The following is a 19,940-nucleotide window of genomic DNA, read 5'->3' on the forward strand; positions in this document are numbered from 1 at the left end:
GTAATTTAAGCCTATTTTGCTTCTGTTCCTACATGCAGAGGATCACCCCGTGCCTCCTTTGCTACATCATGGTGGCTCCTCTTGGTCTTCCTCTCCAGCTTTCCTCCTGGAAACCTTTCCTGCACTTCCCATCTCTCCTCTCCTGATGTTTTACCTTTTTGATGAAGCAAAACACCCCAAACTCCACCTGGTGTTGCAGCAGAGACCCTCCCACTTGGGCTCAATGTACCACTCGATTTTTTGGGGGAGAGTTTGAGCCTTTCCCCTCGTTCCCCAGGCTTGGGGAGCAGGATTCCTGCTGGAGCAGGAGGGCTGGGATGCAGAGGTGACAGAGAACAGCCCCGGCTGTCGCTCAGTGCCTGCGCGACACGGAGCCGCTCGTGGGCGTCAGCGGGGTTTGCAGTAATTGTCTTCTCTAATTAACTTGTTATCAAACAAGAACATTTCATTATGCTACAATTACTGGCTGCTTTGCTGAGACACAGAGGTGTCAGGATTACGATCCCGACATATGCTTCTTACAGCTCTGGTTTTTTTTTTTTGTTTTCATAATCACTAACCATTTTTATTTCCTATCCCCCCCACCTCCTCCCTCCAACCCACCCACTCACTTAATGACTAATGAATCCTCCTGCTAATGAATAAGGAAAATAAATCAGTGGGCACGGCAGGTTAGGAAGAAAAACATGCAAAATGTTTTGAGGATCCTTAAATCTGATAAATTACTTCAAAATTAAAATCCCTGGGAGAAAATGGGATTTAATTAGAAAGTAACGTGGTTTTGTCAATGTTTAAATTAAAATTTTAAAGGTTATAAATGCTGCACTAGAGCTGCCTTTCCACAGAGGATTTGTGAGGAGCTTTGTTCAGATCCCACATCAGTGTGGTGATTCCCTGGGGACAGGCAGGGAGCCCTGCGGGGGTGCAGGGCAGGACTGCAAAATTCCCAACAGGAGACCCTTAGGGATGGTTCTTTGCAATGAGGGTGGTGGCACATGTCACCCAGAGAAGCTGTGGCTGCCCCTGGATCCCTGGAAGTGTCCAAGGCCAGGCTGGATGGAGCTTGGAGCACCCTGGGATGGTGGAATAACCAATTCCATGGAATGGTGGAATAGACCATGGTGAGACACCATGGAAGGTGTCCTTGCCCATGGCAGGGGTGGATCAAAACAGTGCCTTCAAACCAAACCATCCTGGGATTCTATGATCAAAACCCGGATAATCCACCAGGAATCTTCCAGAACTTGCAGCTCACCAGAGAAACATCAGAGAGCACAGTCCCTGAGCTCACCCTGCTGGTGGCCAGGCTTGAGCTCCAATGAGCCACTGGCTGCCCCTGCCCAGTCCTGCACCAGGCCCCACCCAGCAGCACATCCCGACACAAGATCTCTAAAAGAGACAAGAACAAATGAAGAGTGGCATTTAAAAAAAAGGAATTTAGCAGGAAAAGCAAGTGATGGGGATGAAGATAGGCACAGACTTTATTGGTTATTTATTTATTTGCATTTAGCTTTAGGAAGTCTAATTTACCTGTCCAGAAATTGCAGGTTTTGCTCCAGGCAAGTCTTGCTAATAATTAAATTTATCTTTGCATAGCTCTGAATACTTTGTTTTCCCACCATACTAGGGGGAAAAAACCAGGTAAAACCACTCTTGTATTTTGCTGTTATAGAGGAAAAATAATTAAAAATGTTCTCCATAGGGCAGCATCCAGATGTGGCCTCTCTTAAACACTGAGATACAGGAATTCCTATTTCATTGCTGTGAGGGCATCAGGTACCACATTTAAGAACATCCACCAGCTCTGCTGCTGAACACAATAAATTCTCTGGTGCAGTGATGGGCACAAACCTCCCTCAGTGGAAGGTGTCCCTGCCCATGGCAGGGGGATGGAACTGGAGGAGCTTTAAGGTCCCTTCCAACCCAAACCACTCTTTGATTCCATAATAAAAGATCTGGAGATTGTAGAGAAAGGTAATAGCTTTTATTAAGGGAACTGATACTGTTTGAAGAAATAGTTACTTTTCACAGGCAAACTCTTCTTCAGGCTGACATTTTGAAAAGTAATTTTGTTCTGAATGGAGCAAATGTAATATTTCCTGAATGCCATAAAGCCAAAGACAAACGTAGAGAAATGCTCCATTTCAGAAAATTGCCATCTGAGACCTCCAGTGTGTCGAGTCAAAACGTTTCATTACAGGACTCACTGTGATTTAGCAATGAAAATAAGGCTTTCAATCCATTTTTAATAGAATTTATCTGTACTGATTTTAAACTCACATTCAGTTCAACTGCTGGAAGGTTACTCTCCCTTCAGAGGTCAGTGCTGGGAGGGAGTCTGCCATGGCCATGGAAATTTGCAGGGGAAATAAGCTAAATCATAGAATTGTGGGATTGTTTTGGTTGCAAAATACCTTCAGGATCATCCTGTCCAGCTGTCAGCCCAGCACTGCCACAGCCACCTGTTGTATTTGGGTTCTCCCCAGACGGAGGCAGAAGTGATGGATCTGACTCCATGTTCTCAGAAGGCTCGTTTATTACTTTAAGATACTATGTTATATTAAAGAATGCTATACTATACTAAAAAATGCAGAAAGGATACTTACTGAATGCTAAAAAGATAATAATGAAAACTGGTGACTCTCTCCAGAGCCCTGACACAGCTTGGCCCTGATTGGCCAAAGAGTGAAAACAACTCCCAGCAGAATGCAATGGAACAATCACCTGTGGGTAAATCTCCAAACACATTGCACATGTGAGCACAACACAGGAGAAGCAAATGAAAGAATTGTTTTCCTTTTCTCTGAGGCTCCTTAGCTTCCCAGGAGAAAAATCCTGGGTGAAGGGATTTTCCAGAGAATGTGAATGCCACAGCACCCAGTGCCACATCCATAGGTCTTTTATACACCTCCAGAAATGGTGACTCCACCACCTCCCTGACCAACCTGCTCCAGGGCTGGGCAACCCTTTCCATGGAGAAATTCTTCCCAATATCCAACCTAAATCATCCTGGGCAGAGAATGTGCCCACCAGGCTTCAGCATTTCAACTGCTGAAAGCTGTTGATGGTTTTAAAGCTGAATTAAATACATGCAAATCTGTTCTAATTGAAATCAACTTTCAGTGCATCACTTGAGGAAGGCTTTGGGTTTCCAGTGGAGAAGAGGGTTGGTGGTTATTTTCCCTGGGAGTTCCTGCCTTCATCCTGAAATTTTTATTCAGTTTTAAAATAACTCCTTTGCTCAGTTTAATCTGTGTAATCCTATGGGGAATCATGCTGGGGGCAGAGTGGATCACACCATTATTTATTGCAGGTCTTCACCTGCATGTGGAGGACCAGGATCCAGGCAGGAAGGGAACCAGCACTGACATGATCATGAGGCATCTCTCATTATGGGGAAAAATAAACCATAATTCACTCTTCCAAAGCTTTATTTTCCTTAGGGAAGTGAACTCTCCTGGTACTTGCTTCCCTGCAATCTCCAGCTCACCAAGTCATAACACGAGGCAAAAATCTCAGTTTTTGTAAGATCAGAAAGCAGTTCCCAGCTGTCCAGACTGCAGGGAAGAGCTGGGGTTTTGAGCTCTAAAGGAGAATATTGGGAAAACCAAGAAAACAAATCAATAATTTAGGAATTCTGACTGTCTCAGGTGTTTTTAAGCTGGTCATCATCACAGAATCATAGAATGGATTGAGTTGGAAGGGACTTTAAAGACAGTCCTGTCATTTGAGGATTTGGGCTTTTGTCCTGCTTTTCCAAGAGCCTGGATCACTCTTTACTCAGCTTCCTGTTGGGAAGGGATTTCACTGTGTTCACCTTGTAAATCAGACTGTGTCTCTTACCTGTCTAAACACACAGACCACTCTGACCAGAGATCCCAGCACAGGATAAGATCAAAAATCCCAGCAGGGTCCAATCCAGGGGCTTCATTTTCTTGGTTTGGTGTAAATTCCCCTGCAGCAGAATTGAGTTTTTCATGCACAGAGCCCCACTGAAGGGGGCTCTCACTGAGCAGGTGGGTGCAGCCAAGGCCAGCATGCCCCTGTTCCCTCTACTAATGATTTTCCATCCCTTGGTCCTTCCAGGCATACAAGAGGAAAACAGAAGCTGCCAAGAAGGAGTACCTGAAAGCCCTGGCTGCGTACCGGGCCAGCCTCGTCTCCAAGGTACAGCACACTCACACACAGGGTACAACCCACAGCAGCCCCCAGGGAGAGGCACATTTATCAGAAATGCTGTCTAACTGTGATATCAGAGCTGATCAAAGCATCAGCACCTTCCCAAGGGGCTGAAAGAGGGGCTCTGTGGCATGGTTAGGGCAGGAGCTGGGCTGTCATCTGCTTTAGAGAGCTGCAGTGAGGCCCCACTTTGGATAGGTTTACTTTGGGGGGTTTCATCAGTGTCCCTGTGTGGGGTGAAGGGAGGCATGTGCTCTATGGCTTTGGGTTTTTTCTCAATTTCTCCAATTTGCTCTTCTGCAAAACTTGGTTTTCAGCAAAGCAACACAGTGTAGTTCTGACTGCCCATCACAGGACAAAACCCTCATTGTCCAACCCAAAAAATTTCCCCTTGTCCTTCTCTCCTTCCTGCCAAAATGATTGTCCTGTGCATTGTAGACCCACCAGGGCTGCAGGGATGCACAGGATGGGGAAAGCAGAGGGTTTATTGACCCATTTGTACTCTGCTGGAAGCAGGATGGGTTTGTCAGCCACCCAAAGCAGACAGCTGCTGGGGGCAGTTTGTGTCTGCACTGGTTTGATGCCTTGGGAAGGCTGATCTAGAACAGAGGCTGGACAGAGCTAAAGAATAAAGCAGAGATTTATTAAAAGGCCTCAATGGATCCACCTTGGGCAGCACAAGAGCCCAGCCAGGGCTGCACCCAAGATGAACCAAAATGGCCCCAAAATGCACGGCCGGGCACGGGGTCTGTCACTGTGATCAGTTCTGCTCCATTTGCACCTTGCAGTTCATTGTCCCATTCCAGCTTTAGCCCAGGCAGTCCCATCCTGCTTGTTTTTCTCTCTCCAGCCCACGGTGTTTGTGCTCTTGGGCTGAGATTTAGATCATTTGTCCTTGGTGCCCAGCTGGAGCAGGAATTGTTTTGTCTCCCTGCTCTGTGCACAGAGCTCACCATCCCCTGATATGAAGCCCAGACCCACACACTAAAGCAGCACAGAATCTGGAAAATATAAAAGCTAAACCTGAGGTTTCAGATTCGCTCCCCTTGAAGCTCCAGTCTCTGCCAAAGGCACAGTTGAGTTACTGGAGTTAATTTTCCAGCTATGGAAACAATCACCTGTGGATAAACAATCTCCAAACACAGGCTGTGGGCACCCAGCTGCTGCAGGGCTGGCAGTTCATGGGGCAGGTGGGAGAGGAGCAGGATCCATGGGGATCCATGTTGAGTGAAGGGTGCACCCAGTGAATAGAGGGAATCGGTGGATAAAGCCTGCTAGGATTGCAAATACTGCTCCTATAGACGGTACGTAGTGGAAGTGGGCTGCCATGTAGTAGGTGTCATATAGTGTGACAGTGCTCACAGGGGTTGAGGATGAGGGAAGAGATGAGAATCTGACTCCATGTTTCAGAAGGCTGATTTATTATTTTATTATATATATTACATTAAAACGATACTAAAAGAATAGAAGAAAGGATTTCATCAGAAAGGTAGCTAAGAATAGAATAGAAAAGAATGATAACAAAGGTTTGTGGCTTGGACAGAGAGCCCAAGCCAGCTGACTGTGATTGGCCATTAATTAGAAACATCCAACATGGGCCAATCACAGATGCACCTGTTGCATTCCACAGCAGCAGATAATCAATGTCGACATTTTGTTCTTGAGGCTTCTCAGCTTCTCAGAAGGAAAAATGCTAAGGAAAGGATTTTCAATAAAAGATGTCTGTGACAGTGTAGGGCAATGTTTAGTGAGGGGTTTGCTAAGACAATCCCTGGGGGGGATAGCCCATGGGTGGCTGTCTGCACTGATGGATCTCTCAGGATGAATATCACTGTTTCCTCTTTCCCTTCCTCACCACCTGCCTCTCTGTTTCCCCACAGAGCTCTGCCGACCAGGGGGAGACGAAAAGCACCCAGAGCAACCCCCCTTCCAAGATGATCCCTCCCAAGCAGCCCATGTACCCCATGCCGCCTCAGGCATCCTCTCCCTACCCCGGCCTGGGCTCCTTCCTGTCCCCATCGGAGCTGCAGAGCTACCGTGGGCACCCTCACGCGGGGCTGCCCCGCACGCTGCCCTCCAAGCCCCTGCTGCCCAGCATCAGTGCCTCCCCTCCTCCCTCCTTCCAGATCAGCCCCCCGCTCCACCAGCAGCTGTCCTTGCACCACCCGCAGAGCTCGCTCCTGCCCCAGCCCCTCAGCATGCAGCAGGTCCCCCAGCAGCCCCTCCTGTCCCCCCCCATGGCACTACAGGTACAGCCCCCCATCAACGCCTCGCCGCCCGGCCAGCAGGTCAGTGTGGGGCTCCGCGGGGATGGGGGCACGGAGCACCAGGAGGGGGTGAGGGAGATGGGAATGGGGCTCAGCATGGAGAAAAGGAGGTTCAGGGGGAGAGCTCGTGTGTGAAAAATGCCAATCGGTTGGTTTTTAAAATTTTTAAAGTTTAATGATAATTAAATGGTTATTAAAAATTGTAATATAATTAGAGTAATAATAATTTGGAAAATTTGGATTGGGACAATAAAAACAAAGAGTTATGGACAGTCCGGGTAACTTTTCTGGGCAAAATAAGCCCAAAAAAGGCCCAGAGGATTAACCCTTAAAAACAACAGCCTATTGCATATTCATACACCTCATACATGATGCATAAATTCCATTCAAATACAGGATTCTGTCTGGGCAGTGTCAGCTTCTTCCTCTTAATCCTAACTCGGCTGAGTGAGGAGGGAAGAAGTTCATTTCTCCCGATAATGGAGCAATAAATTCTCTTTCTCTGAAAGATTTAGTTGTCCTGTGGCTGCTATCTTGGTGCAAGTCCTCTCTTTAAAAAAGTATCCTACATAGCACAGTTTCTGTTTTAACATTTTGTTATAACCTAAAACTATATTTAACACACTACTAAAAAATTATTACAGCATTACTTTTTAACACAACACATATAATATTCATTTGAATATTTGAGAAAAGCCAATCATAAAATACACATTTTTGACATTGTTGGCTCTGCACAGCTCCCTGACAGGAGGAGACAGCCACAGGTCAGGTTCTGCTCACAGGGAACAGGGACAACACAAGAAGAGATGGCCTCAAGTTGTGCCAGAGAATGCTTAGATTGAAAATTAAACAAAATGTCTTTGTTGAAAGGGTTATCAGGCAGTGCAACAGCTGCCCAGAGAAGTGGTGGAGTCACCATTCCTGGAAGCTTTCAAAAAATGTGTAAATGTGGCACGCGAGGACAGGGTTTAGTGGTGGGGTGGCAGTGCTGGGTTAATGGCAACACAATGATCTTGGAGGTTTTCTGCAACCTGAATGATCCTAATTTCTCCAGCACAGGGACTGGGCTTTAGCTCTGCACTGCCAAAGTGGCTTCTGTAATTTGGTGAGAGCATTATTGGGGATCCTCACAATCACTCACTGGGTTAGGAGCTGTTGCTGAGGGCAGCATTTTGTGAAACTCCATTCCACATAGTTTGTGAACAAAATACAGAAATAAAAAAATACCTTCCATTGCCCTAATTTGGGTATTTTCAAACAAATCATGTTCTTTGCCAGGTAACTCTCATGAATCTGGTTTATATACATTCCTAATGGATATAAATTTAATTAAACTCACCCCCAAAAAATGGGGAACACTGATCAGCTTTCAGCTGAGCAGCCCCTCAGTGTCCTGAGTGAGTTGCCAGTGGTGGCAGCTCATGGGGACAGTATTGATTGTGTGGCTGTCCCTTGTTCCTGAGCACTGGGGTGGGGAACTGCACAGGACTTAGGCTGTACTGGACACTGCTTTGGTGGCCACACTGCAAAAACCCAAAGGCTTTTGTGGCTGTGTGTCCCCCACAGCCATTGCCATCCCCAAGGAGGGGGATCCTGACCAAAGGAGCAGGGAAAAGGGATGTGAAATGTGCTGCTGCACTGACACCATGTCTGGGCTTGGACCTCCCTCTGTCCCTGGGGCTCCTCCTGTGCTCTGAACTGACAGGTTTGGGGACAATGCCTATAAATGTGATTATGCACTCTTTTTAAATCTGCTCTTCTCCTGCTTTGTATGCCCCTGTAAACCTCCTTTTGCTCTCCACCCTGCAGGACTTCTCCCATATTTCGTCTGAGTTCCAGAACAGCGTTGGACCCCGTTCTCCTGGAGCATCAAACCCCCCAGGAAGCACTGAGTGGGACAGCGACTACCCCAGCAGGGAGTGTGGGGTCAACCACTGCAGGCCAGTACACAAAACAGCTCCTTGCTCCTGCACATCTGGGCTGGGACAGTGACAGTGCCCCACAGCTCCCTGCTGCCCTAAAATGTGTGCCCAGTTGTGCTCAGGGGAGCTCAGGGCTCCCTCAGCTCTGTAGGCTCGCTGAAGTGATGCCATGAAGGAGGTAGCTTAAAAATCATGGATAAATTCTTCATTGGATATGAAGTTGTCCTTTTTTCCCCTCTTTTTTTATTTATTTCCATTCCATGGGAGGGTTAGACACATTTCTTTCTGTAGCAATTCCCCCAGCAGAGTTCCTGGAGGTTTGAAAGCAGCCATGTCCATAAGGGCAGGCCTCAATGTGGCCTTCCAGTGCTTAGAGAGTCTTACTAACCTTATTAGAATCTCTCTAACCTTATTAAAAGGTTAGAGAACAACTAATTGCAAAGGAAGATAGTTATAGGACAAGGGGGAATGGCTTTAAATTGAAAGAAAAGAAATTTAGATTAAATGTTAGAAAGAAATCCTTCCTGTGAGGGTGGGCAGGCCCTGGCACAGGGTGCCCAGAGAAGCTGTGGCTGCCCCTGGATCCCTGACAGCGTCCAAGGACAGGGCTTGGAGCAGCCTGGGACAGTGGAAAGTGTCCTTGTCCATGGCAGGGGATGGATTGAGATGGGCTTTAAGTCCCCTTCCAACCCAGTCTATTCTGTGGTTCTGTGATAAGCAATGTTCCTCTGTTCCTAAAGCAATTGCTCTTATCACTGAGGCCACAACCTCCCAGAATTGTCTCTGCCAGCAGGACCCTTACCATTCCTGGGACTGGTGTACAAATCCTCCATCCTCCCTAGAGCCACACAATGCTCCATCCCCCTGCACCATGCAGGAAAGCCCCACTCGTAAGAGCTGAAATGAGAGATGCAGGACTCCAGGGGCTCTCCAAAATTGAGTTCATTCCATCCAAGATGTTCCAGCAGCCCAGGGTTGTGGGTGACAGAGCTGTGCCCACAGCTGTCAGCTCCAGCTGCAGGCAGGCCTGGAGACCCTTTGGTTTTGGTTACAATGCATTATAGACTTTTCTTTGCTGAGCATCTTCATATAGTAGAACCAATCTATACCTTAACTATTATCTATAGCCTATCATAACTACTATAATTACCATATTCATGTTACTGTTATCCAGTCACTAAAAGTTAGTACATTACAGTTTAAGCTAGAAGTTGTTTTTCAGTTTTCTTGCAGTGGAAAATTCTGAGACCATTTTTCTACTTGCCACATTTGCTGACTTGTTTGCCTGTGCTATCTTTCTGCTTGGTAAAAAACTCTTCTTGTTTGGGGTGGGTTTATCCTTTGCTCTAAGCCATAAAAACCCCTTCTAACCAACACATCCTTTGCTTCCTTGGTTATCCAGTGAGACTGGCTCAGCAATTCTTTTCTTCTATATCAAAACTTGCTTCCATCTCTATTCCTTCATCAGACTCTACATTTAAAAATCTTTCTGCTAAGCACACATATCTATGAGACTTTCTTGTCAAACTTTCATCCTTCCCAACACCCACTGATATCTGCACACATCTTCCCCTTATGCCCTACAAGCTCTGACATGAATGTGCCAGCGTGAAGGTCTGGAAATCCCCAATAAATGAAAACATCAGGGCAGTTTTAAGCTGGGGTGCAGGGAGTGTGTGGAAGCCATTCCCAATCTCTGCCTAGCTCCCTGCTCTTGGCTCATGGTTTGGAGGCTCTGTTGTGCTCTAGAACATTCCTGGGGTTCTCTCTGGGAGCAGGCTGGGAAGGAGACTGGATATGGTTGGAGTATTGATTTCCTTCAAGTGCTGGAACACAGTGCTTTCACGAGAAATAATAAAATAATAACCAGCTCCCAGGCTTTTCAGAGCACAGCTCTGTCTGTGCCAGCAGAGCACTCACCACTGCTGGGCTGGGCACAGAGTGTACAGACATTTATTTCTTGCAGAGCAATAAATAACTGCCTGATCCATTAGAATATCCCTGCTGTCTGCCTGCCCCAGGGGCTCAGGGACATGGATAGCTCTGACCTTTGCATGCTCCTTCCTGAAGTCTCTGCAGACAGCCTGGAAGAGGGAACAGGACCAGGAGCTGATTGTAGAAGTCACTTCACATGTCATGGGTAAAATGCTGAAGGTGCCTGGGGGCCTGTGGCACACGCATCCCAATTTCCAGAGGTGCTGGGCAGATCCTAGGAATGAAATTCCCTAGAAATAAGCATCACTTCTAAGGGATCAGCTGGGAAAACATTTAATTCCCTGTGCAAATCCCACTGCCTGGATCCCATGCAGAAAGCCCAGGGCACTCCAGAAACAGGTGAAATGTTCCCATAGCAGTGGGGACTGAGTTCTGTGTTGCTAAAACAAGCTCTGTGACATCTGGCTGCAGTGCCACACTGTAAGCAGAGGGCCCATGCAATTCATGATCAAAGCTCATGCATTTCATGCCTTTGTCACAGCAGAAATATCAAATTTCATGGGTTTATCACAGCTTCCTGGGAAAAAAAAAAAAAAAAAAAAAGGAAAAAAAACCAGACAGATTATGCAGAGACTTCCAGATAATTATTAGAGTAGATAACAGCAAGGAACTCAGATGGATAGAGATCAGTCCTGCAGAAAGTGCTTAGTGCACTTGAAGTATCATAGTGTCTGCTGAGGAAGGAGCCATCTCCTGTGACTGAAGGCACAGCAGTGCCCAAAGCTGGATTGTCCTCATTTATTGTAAACCTGGTGTGCCAGCAGTGCCCTCACCTCCCACTTCTGCTGCCCTGGGATTTGCAGCCTCAGTGCCCCTCTGCATCACCTGGAGCAGTCACAAACAGCTGCAGCTCCCTCTGCCTCAAGGCTGCTCACAAGCCAAGAGAAGAGATGATCTGGATCTCCACAGCCAGGGCAAGGAAGGATGGGGCAAGGGGGAACAGCTTCCTGTTGTCATTACACTGCAAAGGTTCCATATTGTTGTCTCCTTATTGCAAGAGTTTCACACCTCCTTGATGTTTCTCATGGGCACCTCCTCTAAGCACCAACTCCTCCTTCTTCTCACAGCAGCCAACTGACTCCAGTTCCCTTCTCAACCATCACCCCACTCTTTTATAGCACCCTTCTTCTCACTGGTTACAACTGTGGCCTGTTAAGGTCAGGCCTGCTCCTAATCTTTGATAATTAACCCAGCTGCAGCTCCTTAGGGGTAAGATTACTTTCTGTACTACCTTTATTTTCTTATATTCTATCCCCCTACAGCTTCTCACTGCCAGGGCAGGGTTAGATGTGATATTGGGAGGGAATTGTTCCCTGTGAGGGTGGGCAGCCCTGGCACAGGGTGCCCAGAGCAGCTGTGGCTGCCCCTGGATCCCTGGAGATGTCCATGGCCAGGCTGGACAGGGCTTGGAGCAGCCTGGGATGGTGGAAGGTGTCCATGGGAACAAGATGAGCTTTAAGGGCCATTCCTACCCAATCCACTCTAGGATTCCATGATCTCTCTGAATCTTCTCCTTTGCACTAATTTCCAAGTGACATTCACAGTTGTCATGGGGCGCCTCCACAGCACCTTTCATTAGCTGGGTGGGTCCAACCCTCAGCAGATCTTGGGCACAGCAGTGATAAAGGGATGTTGTCTCCATGGGTTTGGTCCATCAGTGCTGCCCTAGGAATATTTGGGAAGTCTCTGGACCATGTAATGGCCCATTTCAACCTCAGAAGTACATTCAGCTTAACTGCAATTAAAGCAGCACTGTGAGGAACAAAACCTGGCTGGAAAGAGAAGGGATTGTTCTTGATGGGATGTAACTGAGCTGCAGAGCCCCAGATTCCTGGCAGAGAGGATCATCCCAACCTCCCCAGCACACAGACAGCCCTGCTGGGTAATGAATTTTATTTCATGTCTAACCTTGATATTTCTTTAACATCCAACATCTGTTGGCACTGGGTTAGCTGGGGTAAAACCTCCCAAGCCTCGTTTTCTTTTGTGTTTGTCATCCAGATAACTTCAGAAAAACTGACAAGGTTGTCTTTCTCTCTGTCCTTCTCTATCTAATCAGGGAACTGCTGTAGGGATTTTTGTTTCCCAGCCTATGCTTGCTAGTTAAAATGCCATCAAATGACACTTCTTCCCTCATGCCCTGCAAATTCTGGGATGCTGTGAGCAGACACTCCTTAATTCATAACTCAGCCATGCTGGAGAGAGAGTTTTAAATGTTCCTTACCTCCTGCTCTCCCTATTCTTAATGACTTTGTGCTTACTGACTTCCATCCAATTTTCCTGGCTCTTTCTGGGCTGAAGCCCAAGCTGTCCTAGATTGTGAGCAAAGACATGGGAGCATTTCTCAGCTCCTGCTTGGTGTTTGACTATCACTTCCCACAAGTGACTGCAGCACACAATTTCAGTGCTTTTTTGCCACCACATCACAAACTCCTTTCCCAGTCCCCTGTCTCCCTCACCTGACAGCCTGATTCTGGCACCTGCTCTTTCCCAGCACTGAATTCCTCTGTTCCATGGGGATTTTCCCCAAGGGAGCTGCCTCACCTCTACCAGAGATGCAGCTTGGTTTACAATCACTTGCAAAAGTTTCTTAATCCCTAATTCAATATTAACTCCTCAAAGCACCTCCCTTGTTTTTCCTGCCTTGTTTTCTGATCACAAATCTCTCCACAATCTCCTTTCTGATTACAAATCTCTCAAAAAAAAACTTTCTCCAGGGGTTGTGTCCTTTCCATCCTAAAACATTCTAAGATTTACCTTTGTCTCCTCTCACTTGGGTATTTTTGGGACAACACTGAACTGGATTCATCTTTCTACATCCTTCCTCTTGTTTTAAGGCATGGATTAGGTTCTTTTTGTCATCCTTTAGCAACTTTTCCCCCATCTGATATAGACTAAAAGTTGGGGCACTGTCCATTACACCTTGTCCAGGCACAAAACTCAATGTACAGCCACTAGATCCAGGCATTTATAACCTCCCTAATTCCTTCCAACAATGAACTGATCCTCTCCAAAGGGGGGAATTTTCCAAATCAGCAGCTAAATGAGCAAACACTATAAAAAGGCAAAGATAACCCATCACAACTGCACTTCGTTTGGATTCAATTATTTATGGTAATACTTCGTAATGAACTGGGAAATGCTCTGCAGCATGCTGTGTAAAATTAATGAAGTTTTAGGACTGGAATGCCTCGCTGCTGCTCAGTGGCATTAAATCTTTTCTGAGTGCAGGAGGGAAGACTGTGCATTTTAAATGCAGATTATAAAATGTGGAGATTAGCAGAGGGTGGGCTCTTGACTCTGTCAGAAGACAGCTCTATCAGCACCAGCCCTGCTCTGCTGTCTGCCCCTTCTCTATTATTCCACTCACAAACACACCCACACCAGAACCTCCCAAGACTTTTAACTTTAACTTTTAACACTTTTTAAGGCCAAGATGTCTTCATGGAGCTGGTGATGTTTCCATTGTGTGTGTCCCATTGGAAGTCCTGAATCTCAGACCAAAAGCCCCATAGATCATCAGCCAGGGGAGAGGGACTTCAGCCACTTCTCTCTGTACTATGTCCCAGAAAAAAGAGCATCTGGGCTCCCTCTTTGGGCTCTCCTTATGTCGTGTGAGAAGGAGCATATTTGATCCAAAATTCACTTTCTAAACCTGCTTGGCTCAGCCTCAGGTGTGGTGGAGCAGGAGATGGTGGCCCTGGGGCTGATCCCAGGCACAGCATTTCAACATCCTGCTGGTGGGATCTACAGGGACCCCCAGAGCTGGCCCTGCAGCCCCACAAAGCCACAGGAAGAAAATGATGTTGTAGCCTTTATAGCTGAAATTCAGGAAGAAATAAAATTGCATCCAACTCTCAGGGGGACCTTCTCTATCTCTACAACTACAGCCTGAAATTTAGGGTTGGAGTTAGGGTTACCTCCTAGGGTTGGGTCAGGACTACCCCCTGACAGAGGTGTGGGCAGGTGAGAGCTGGGCTCCCAGGACAAGATGAAACAGCCTCAAATTGCACCAAGGGAGGTTTAGACTGGGTATTTGAAAAAAAAATCTGCAGAAAAAGAGTGGTCAAGCATTGGAAGAGCTGCCCAGGGCAGTGGTGGACACACCATCCCTGAGGGGGCTTTAAAAGCCACATGGATGTGACACTTGGGGACCTGGTTTGGCAGGGCTGGGAGAATGGTTGGGCTTGATCTTAGGGGGGTTTTCCAACCTGAATGGTTTTGCTGTGGTCCCTCTGTGTGCAGCCCACCCTGTGTTTTGTGCCCTTGATGCTTTTTCCAACCTGTACATGAAACAACACTCACATTTGACATGATATTAGTACAGGAGGTGATATGAAAGCTGGTCTTTGTTGGAGGCCTTCAGGGGAACTTATGGAATAATGTCCACAAAAGCCCACCCCCATGGGGGTGCAGGCAGTTCTATAAGTTTGGTAAATTAGCATCATTGACAAGAAGCACCAATTACGAGCACAAGTGGTGATGCAATTCCCACCCATGGGTAAATTCCCTTCTAAGTCTTCCCCTCCCTCACATGGGACTGGTACTTTGTTCATGGAAATATCTCTGAAAAGCTGCTTTTCCACCTTGGTTGCCAGGGAGAACCAAGATAGGACAGGAGCTTTGGAATATGCCTTGTCTTTCTACCCAGGGAAAGAGCATGGAAAACTACAGGGAAAACTGGCCACTAATACAACAAATATATGTGTAAAGAATACAGAGAACAAATTGATGCCTTGGAGAGGCTACCTAGAACAGAGGCTAGACAGAATTAAAGGAATAAAGTAGGTATTTACTGAAGGCCTTCAATGGACACACCTTGGGCAGTGCAAGAGCCTAGCAGAGGCTGCAACCAAGATAGATAAAAGTAATGAGTTTTTCAGATATAAGTTTGGTCTAATTGCATATCAGGGGTTAATTGTCCAATTACAGGTAATGAAGTCACATTCCCCCAGTTGCTCCCCCCAATTCACTTTTGTTTATACTTTTTTGGGCATGAGGCTGCAATGATGCCCTTGGTTCCCATCTGGAAAAAGATTGTTCTGTCTGACCAAAATGTGAAGAGAGCTTACTGACACTGTACAAGGAGTTCAGAGTTATACACTAATGCAGGATCTAGAAAATATAAAAGCTAAAAACTTAAAGCATCAAAATGAAAGAAAAACAGGTAAAAATGAAAACAGCATCACCCTGAAAGTCAGGGCATGGCACAAACCGTGTGCCAGCTGTGCCAGCTGTGCTAGCCCCTTCCCTGCTGTCTGACTGCCTCTGCTCTCTCTTACAGCATGCTGCCAAGGGACAAGGCACTCTGGAACTGTCTGACCAAAATGTGAAGAGAGCTTACTGACACTCTGCAAGGAGTGTCACTAGAGTTATACACCATTGCACTACCGGGTCTGGAAAATATAAAGCTAAAAACTTAAGGCATCAATATGAAAGAATAAAAACGAAAACGGCATCACCCTGAAAGCCACGGGGTGGCACAAACCGTGTGCCAGCTGTGCCAGCTGTGCCTTCCCTGCTGTCTCACTGCCTCTGCTCTCTCCTACAGCATGCTGCCAAGGGACAAGGCACTCTACCTCACCTAAGGCTCAGCACCCCTTGGAGGAGGCTCACCAGAAGGACACTTGAGAGGGTCAATGCTCCAGCCCCCGGAGGCACGAGCGGTCGGACGGGCGGCGCGGCTCCACCGCACCTCGGCGCTGGCTTCGTTTCCAGGCTCTAAGAGCAGTTTTCTCTTTTTTTTTTTCCTTTTCTTTTTGAACTCTAAACAAAAAAAAATAAGTCTACTTTCTGTGGAAGTTTTCCCCCTTCCCACCCCCCCCTAAAAAACCCCACCTCGTAAATCGCAAAGAACAAAAAAAGAAATAAAGAGAGAAAATTCAAATAAAAATAATAAAACAAGCGCAAAACCAACAAAAAAATGATGAAGTTAAACTAAGGACACCGTTTTTCTGCTTGCCATCAGCTTAGCTACGGACTGTTTTCCTAGTGAACTGCTTTTAGACGCAGCATAAACCCAGGTCTGGTGTCCTGCAGCATTAGGCCAGCTCAGTAGGAGGATGCACTCTTTTGACTTGCTAACAGCACTAAACTTTGTGCAAGAAAATGTGAAGTTTGTGTGAATATTGTACATGCAAAGGCCATGGATGGTCTGGCGAAAAAAAAATTACAAAAATAAATAAAAACTATTGCTAGGTAGGTGGGGGAGAGAGCAGAAGGCAAACTATGAGAGGACAAATGTGAAAGAGATCACGAAAATATAATTTGTTGGATAGTTGTAAGTAGTTTACTAAGTGTTTTAGAGCTGTGCTAAAGACATCTTTAAGATTTTTTTGTGAAAGAAATTAGTAGTTTACTTTATAGTAAAAGCATTTTATATTAATTGTAGCACATTTTTTAGTTATACATAGAAGGGAGATGTGTATAAAAAAAACAACAAAAAAAGCCTGCCAAACTTGTTTCTATTATTTGTACAGCAAGAAATGGACAATTTATATCCATGTTGTATGGCATTATTATTTTTTTCCGGCCATATGTCCATCTATTTAAAAAAAATTGCTGACAATAATTTTTGTCTATTTATGAAAAAATTAGAGAGCATAATTACACTTTCTCATAAGGTGCATTTTTGGGGTTTTTTTATTTTTTATTTTGTTTGAGGGTGCTGCTTTAGCAGCACCTGGCACATTCGGTTCACAATGCTTATCTTACCTTTCTTTATAATAAAACATATGAAAAGTAGAGCTGAAGCAGTCTCTCCTTTTTCTGGGGGACATCCTGGATGTGGCCTCTGCCTTGTCCTCCTCAGCTTTCCAACCCTCTCTCCTGTCCCACCACATCCTCACCTGCCCTGCCCTCTTCTCACTCTGCAATATCAAAGTAATTCATATCATAATAAATACACAATGATTAAAATAAGGGGGGGGAAATGGAATATTATGAAAACCTTTCTGGAGTTATCATGGCAAGGTGTGACCGTGTTCACAGGGGTCTCGGGTTGAGGGAAGAGACAAGGATCTGACTCCATGTTTCAGAAGGCTGATTTATTATTTTATTATATATATTACATTAAAACTATACCAAAATAATAGAAGAAAGGATTTCATCAGAAGGCTGGCTAAGAATAGAATAGCAAAGAATGATAACAAAGGTTTGTGGCTTGGCTCTCTGTCTGAGCCATCTGACTGTGATTGACCATTAATTACAACCACATGAGACCAATCACAGATGCACCTGTTGCATTCCACAGCAGCAGATAATCACTGTTTACATTTTGTTCCTGAGGCCTGTCAGCTTCTCAGGAGGAAAAATCCTAAGGAAAGGATTTTCCATAAAAGATGTCCGTGACAGCAAGGAGACAGGATTTCCTCCAGGAAGAGCTTCTGGAAGGTCTGGAAGGGATCATCACTGGGGGTCTTGGTGCCACCAGGTGCCTGTGGTTTGTCCCTCTGAAGGAAGGTGGGACAAACTCTCCATGCTCTCCATCCCCCTGATGTCCATCCCCAGCTCTGTCACCTTTGGGTCACTGTGGCCATGGATTTGGAGCCCTTGGGAGGCCTCCCCTGAGGAGGTTTGTGGGGCATCACCCCAGGGAGCTGCTGAAAGGTGACCTTGACAATTTAGGGGCAGCTGTGCAAAGCTATAACCACAAATTGACAGCTTTCTGGGCCACCTCCCTACATTTCTGCAGAGCAGAAGAGAAGCACTTCTGTTTCTCTCCAAGGGCTGGTGGCTGCCCTGGGGCACCACGAGGGCACAGTGACCCATCTCCAGCCCTGGGCATGTGGAGCCATATGGGGAATGGAGGGCAGTTGGCTATTAGAGGGCCTGGAGAATTAATGAGAAATTGTGGGGCTTTCCAAACCACTTTAATCCCTACTAATCTCTAAATTTGCACGATGGCAGCTGTGCTTAAATGGTATTCCAGCTGTTGGCTAATTGTCATGGAGCTGGAATTGCTCCAGGGAAGGGACTGGGAGCTGAGCCTGCCATCCACCGTCACAGAGACAGAGTGGTTTGGGTTGAAGGGACCTTAAAGCCCATCTCAACCCATCCCTGAGGTGGTGTTCGCAGGAGTCCCAGGACCAGGGAAGAGATGAAGATCTGACTCCATGTTTCAGAAGGCTGATTTATTATTTTATGATATATATATTATATATATATAATATAATAGAAGAATAGAATAGAAAGAAAGGATTTCATCAGAAGGCTAGCAAGGAATGGAATGGAATGGAATGGAATGGAATGGAATGGAATGGAATGGAATGGAATGGAATGGAATGGAATGGAATGGAATGGATGGAATGGAATAGAATAGAATGGAATAGAATGGAACGGTAACAAAATCTTGTAACTGACCAGAGAGTCTGAGACAGCTGGGCTGTGATTGGCCATTAATTACAAACAATCAACATGGACCAATCACAGATGCACCTGTTGCATCCCACAGCAGCAGATAATTATTGTTTTTCTTTTCCTCTGAGGCCTCTCAGCTTCTCAGGAGAAAAAATCCTAACGAAAGGATTTTTCATAAAATGTGTCTGTGATGATGTGTTCATAAAATATGTCCATGGGCAGGACACCTTCCACTATCCCAAGTTGCTCCAACCTGGCCTTGAACACTTCCAGGGATCCAGGTGCAGTCACAGCTGCTCTGGTCACCCTGTGCCAGGGCCTGCCCACCCTCACAAGGGAAAAATCCTTCTCAATATCCTGAATTTCTTCTCTTTCAGTTTAAATCCATTCCCACTTGTCCTGTCACTATCTCCCTTTCCAATTAGCTGTTCTCCATTTTTACCTCTCTGCAAGTGCTGGAAGGGCACATACAGTTCAACCATGGGGTTCAGCCCAGCCTGGAGGGTCAGGACCTGGGGCCCGGGGCCAGGCAGGGCTGGTGGGGCTGGGGGAGCTTCCCCCTGCCTTGAACCCTGGCTCTGTTATTAACAGCGCTGGAAAATTCAGTAGCAGGGTCTCGAGAAGCCTCAGGGCAGGGTGAGCTCTCCCTAAACCTTGCCTGTGTGCCTAACCTCCCTTTAAAAACCTTTAAATTCCAGGCAGATAACCTAAATCTCTCTCCCTACAAAGCAAATCCCTTGCTTTTGAACGTGGGGAAGAATTTATTGCTTTCCTTGTCGCGGTAATTTTTCCCATATTTGAAGAAGGATATTGGCTCCCCTTCACCTCCTCTCCAGTTGCCCCAAAGGCAGGGTGGTGTTCTGGGGCAGGATGAGCTGTGGAGCTCCAAGTTCAAGTCAAAGAGCACTGGTTGGGTCCTCAAAAGGCTCTGGAGCAGCTTTGGGGCCAGAGTTTGCAGGGCAGGACCAAGGCAGGAATTCCCAGACTTTGGGCTAATGATGGACAGGGATGTGAAGAGGCAGGGAGAGCCCTGGCTAATTGACTTTGGTTAATGAACACATAATTAGCAGTGCTGCAGGGTGTAATAAGGGGTTTAACAAAGCTCAGCAGCAGCATCTCGGTGCTGTTAACCCTTCGAGCTCTGCTCCAGGGGGGTGCCATGCCTGGCTCCCACAGAAATGGGGAATATCCACCAACATCCCACAGCCCCAGCAGG

The 19,940-nt window shown here is 46.3% G+C and overlaps 1 protein-coding gene across 1 annotated transcript in view; it reads left to right on the forward strand.

Annotated features, from left to right (window-relative positions):
- TOX2 (TOX high mobility group box family member 2) overlaps positions 1-17,112 on the forward strand; it is a 175,289-nt gene extending 158,177 nt beyond the window's left edge. Inside the window, exons 6-9 of the mRNA XM_058036367.1 lie at positions 4,087-4,167; positions 6,060-6,467; positions 8,259-8,389; positions 15,918-17,112. Coding sequence (XP_057892350.1) covers positions 4,087-4,167; positions 6,060-6,467; positions 8,259-8,389; positions 15,918-15,954 — 657 coding nt within the window. The 3' untranslated portion in view covers positions 15,955-17,112. The remainder of the gene's footprint in view (positions 1-4,086; positions 4,168-6,059; positions 6,468-8,258; positions 8,390-15,917) is intronic.
- The last annotated feature ends 2,828 nt before the right edge of the window (positions 17,113-19,940 follow it).

Source organism: Melospiza georgiana, chromosome 17 (assembly GCF_028018845.1).
Source record: "Melospiza georgiana isolate bMelGeo1 chromosome 17, bMelGeo1.pri, whole genome shotgun sequence".
NCBI classification, from domain to species: Eukaryota; Metazoa; Chordata; class Aves; order Passeriformes; family Passerellidae; genus Melospiza; species Melospiza georgiana.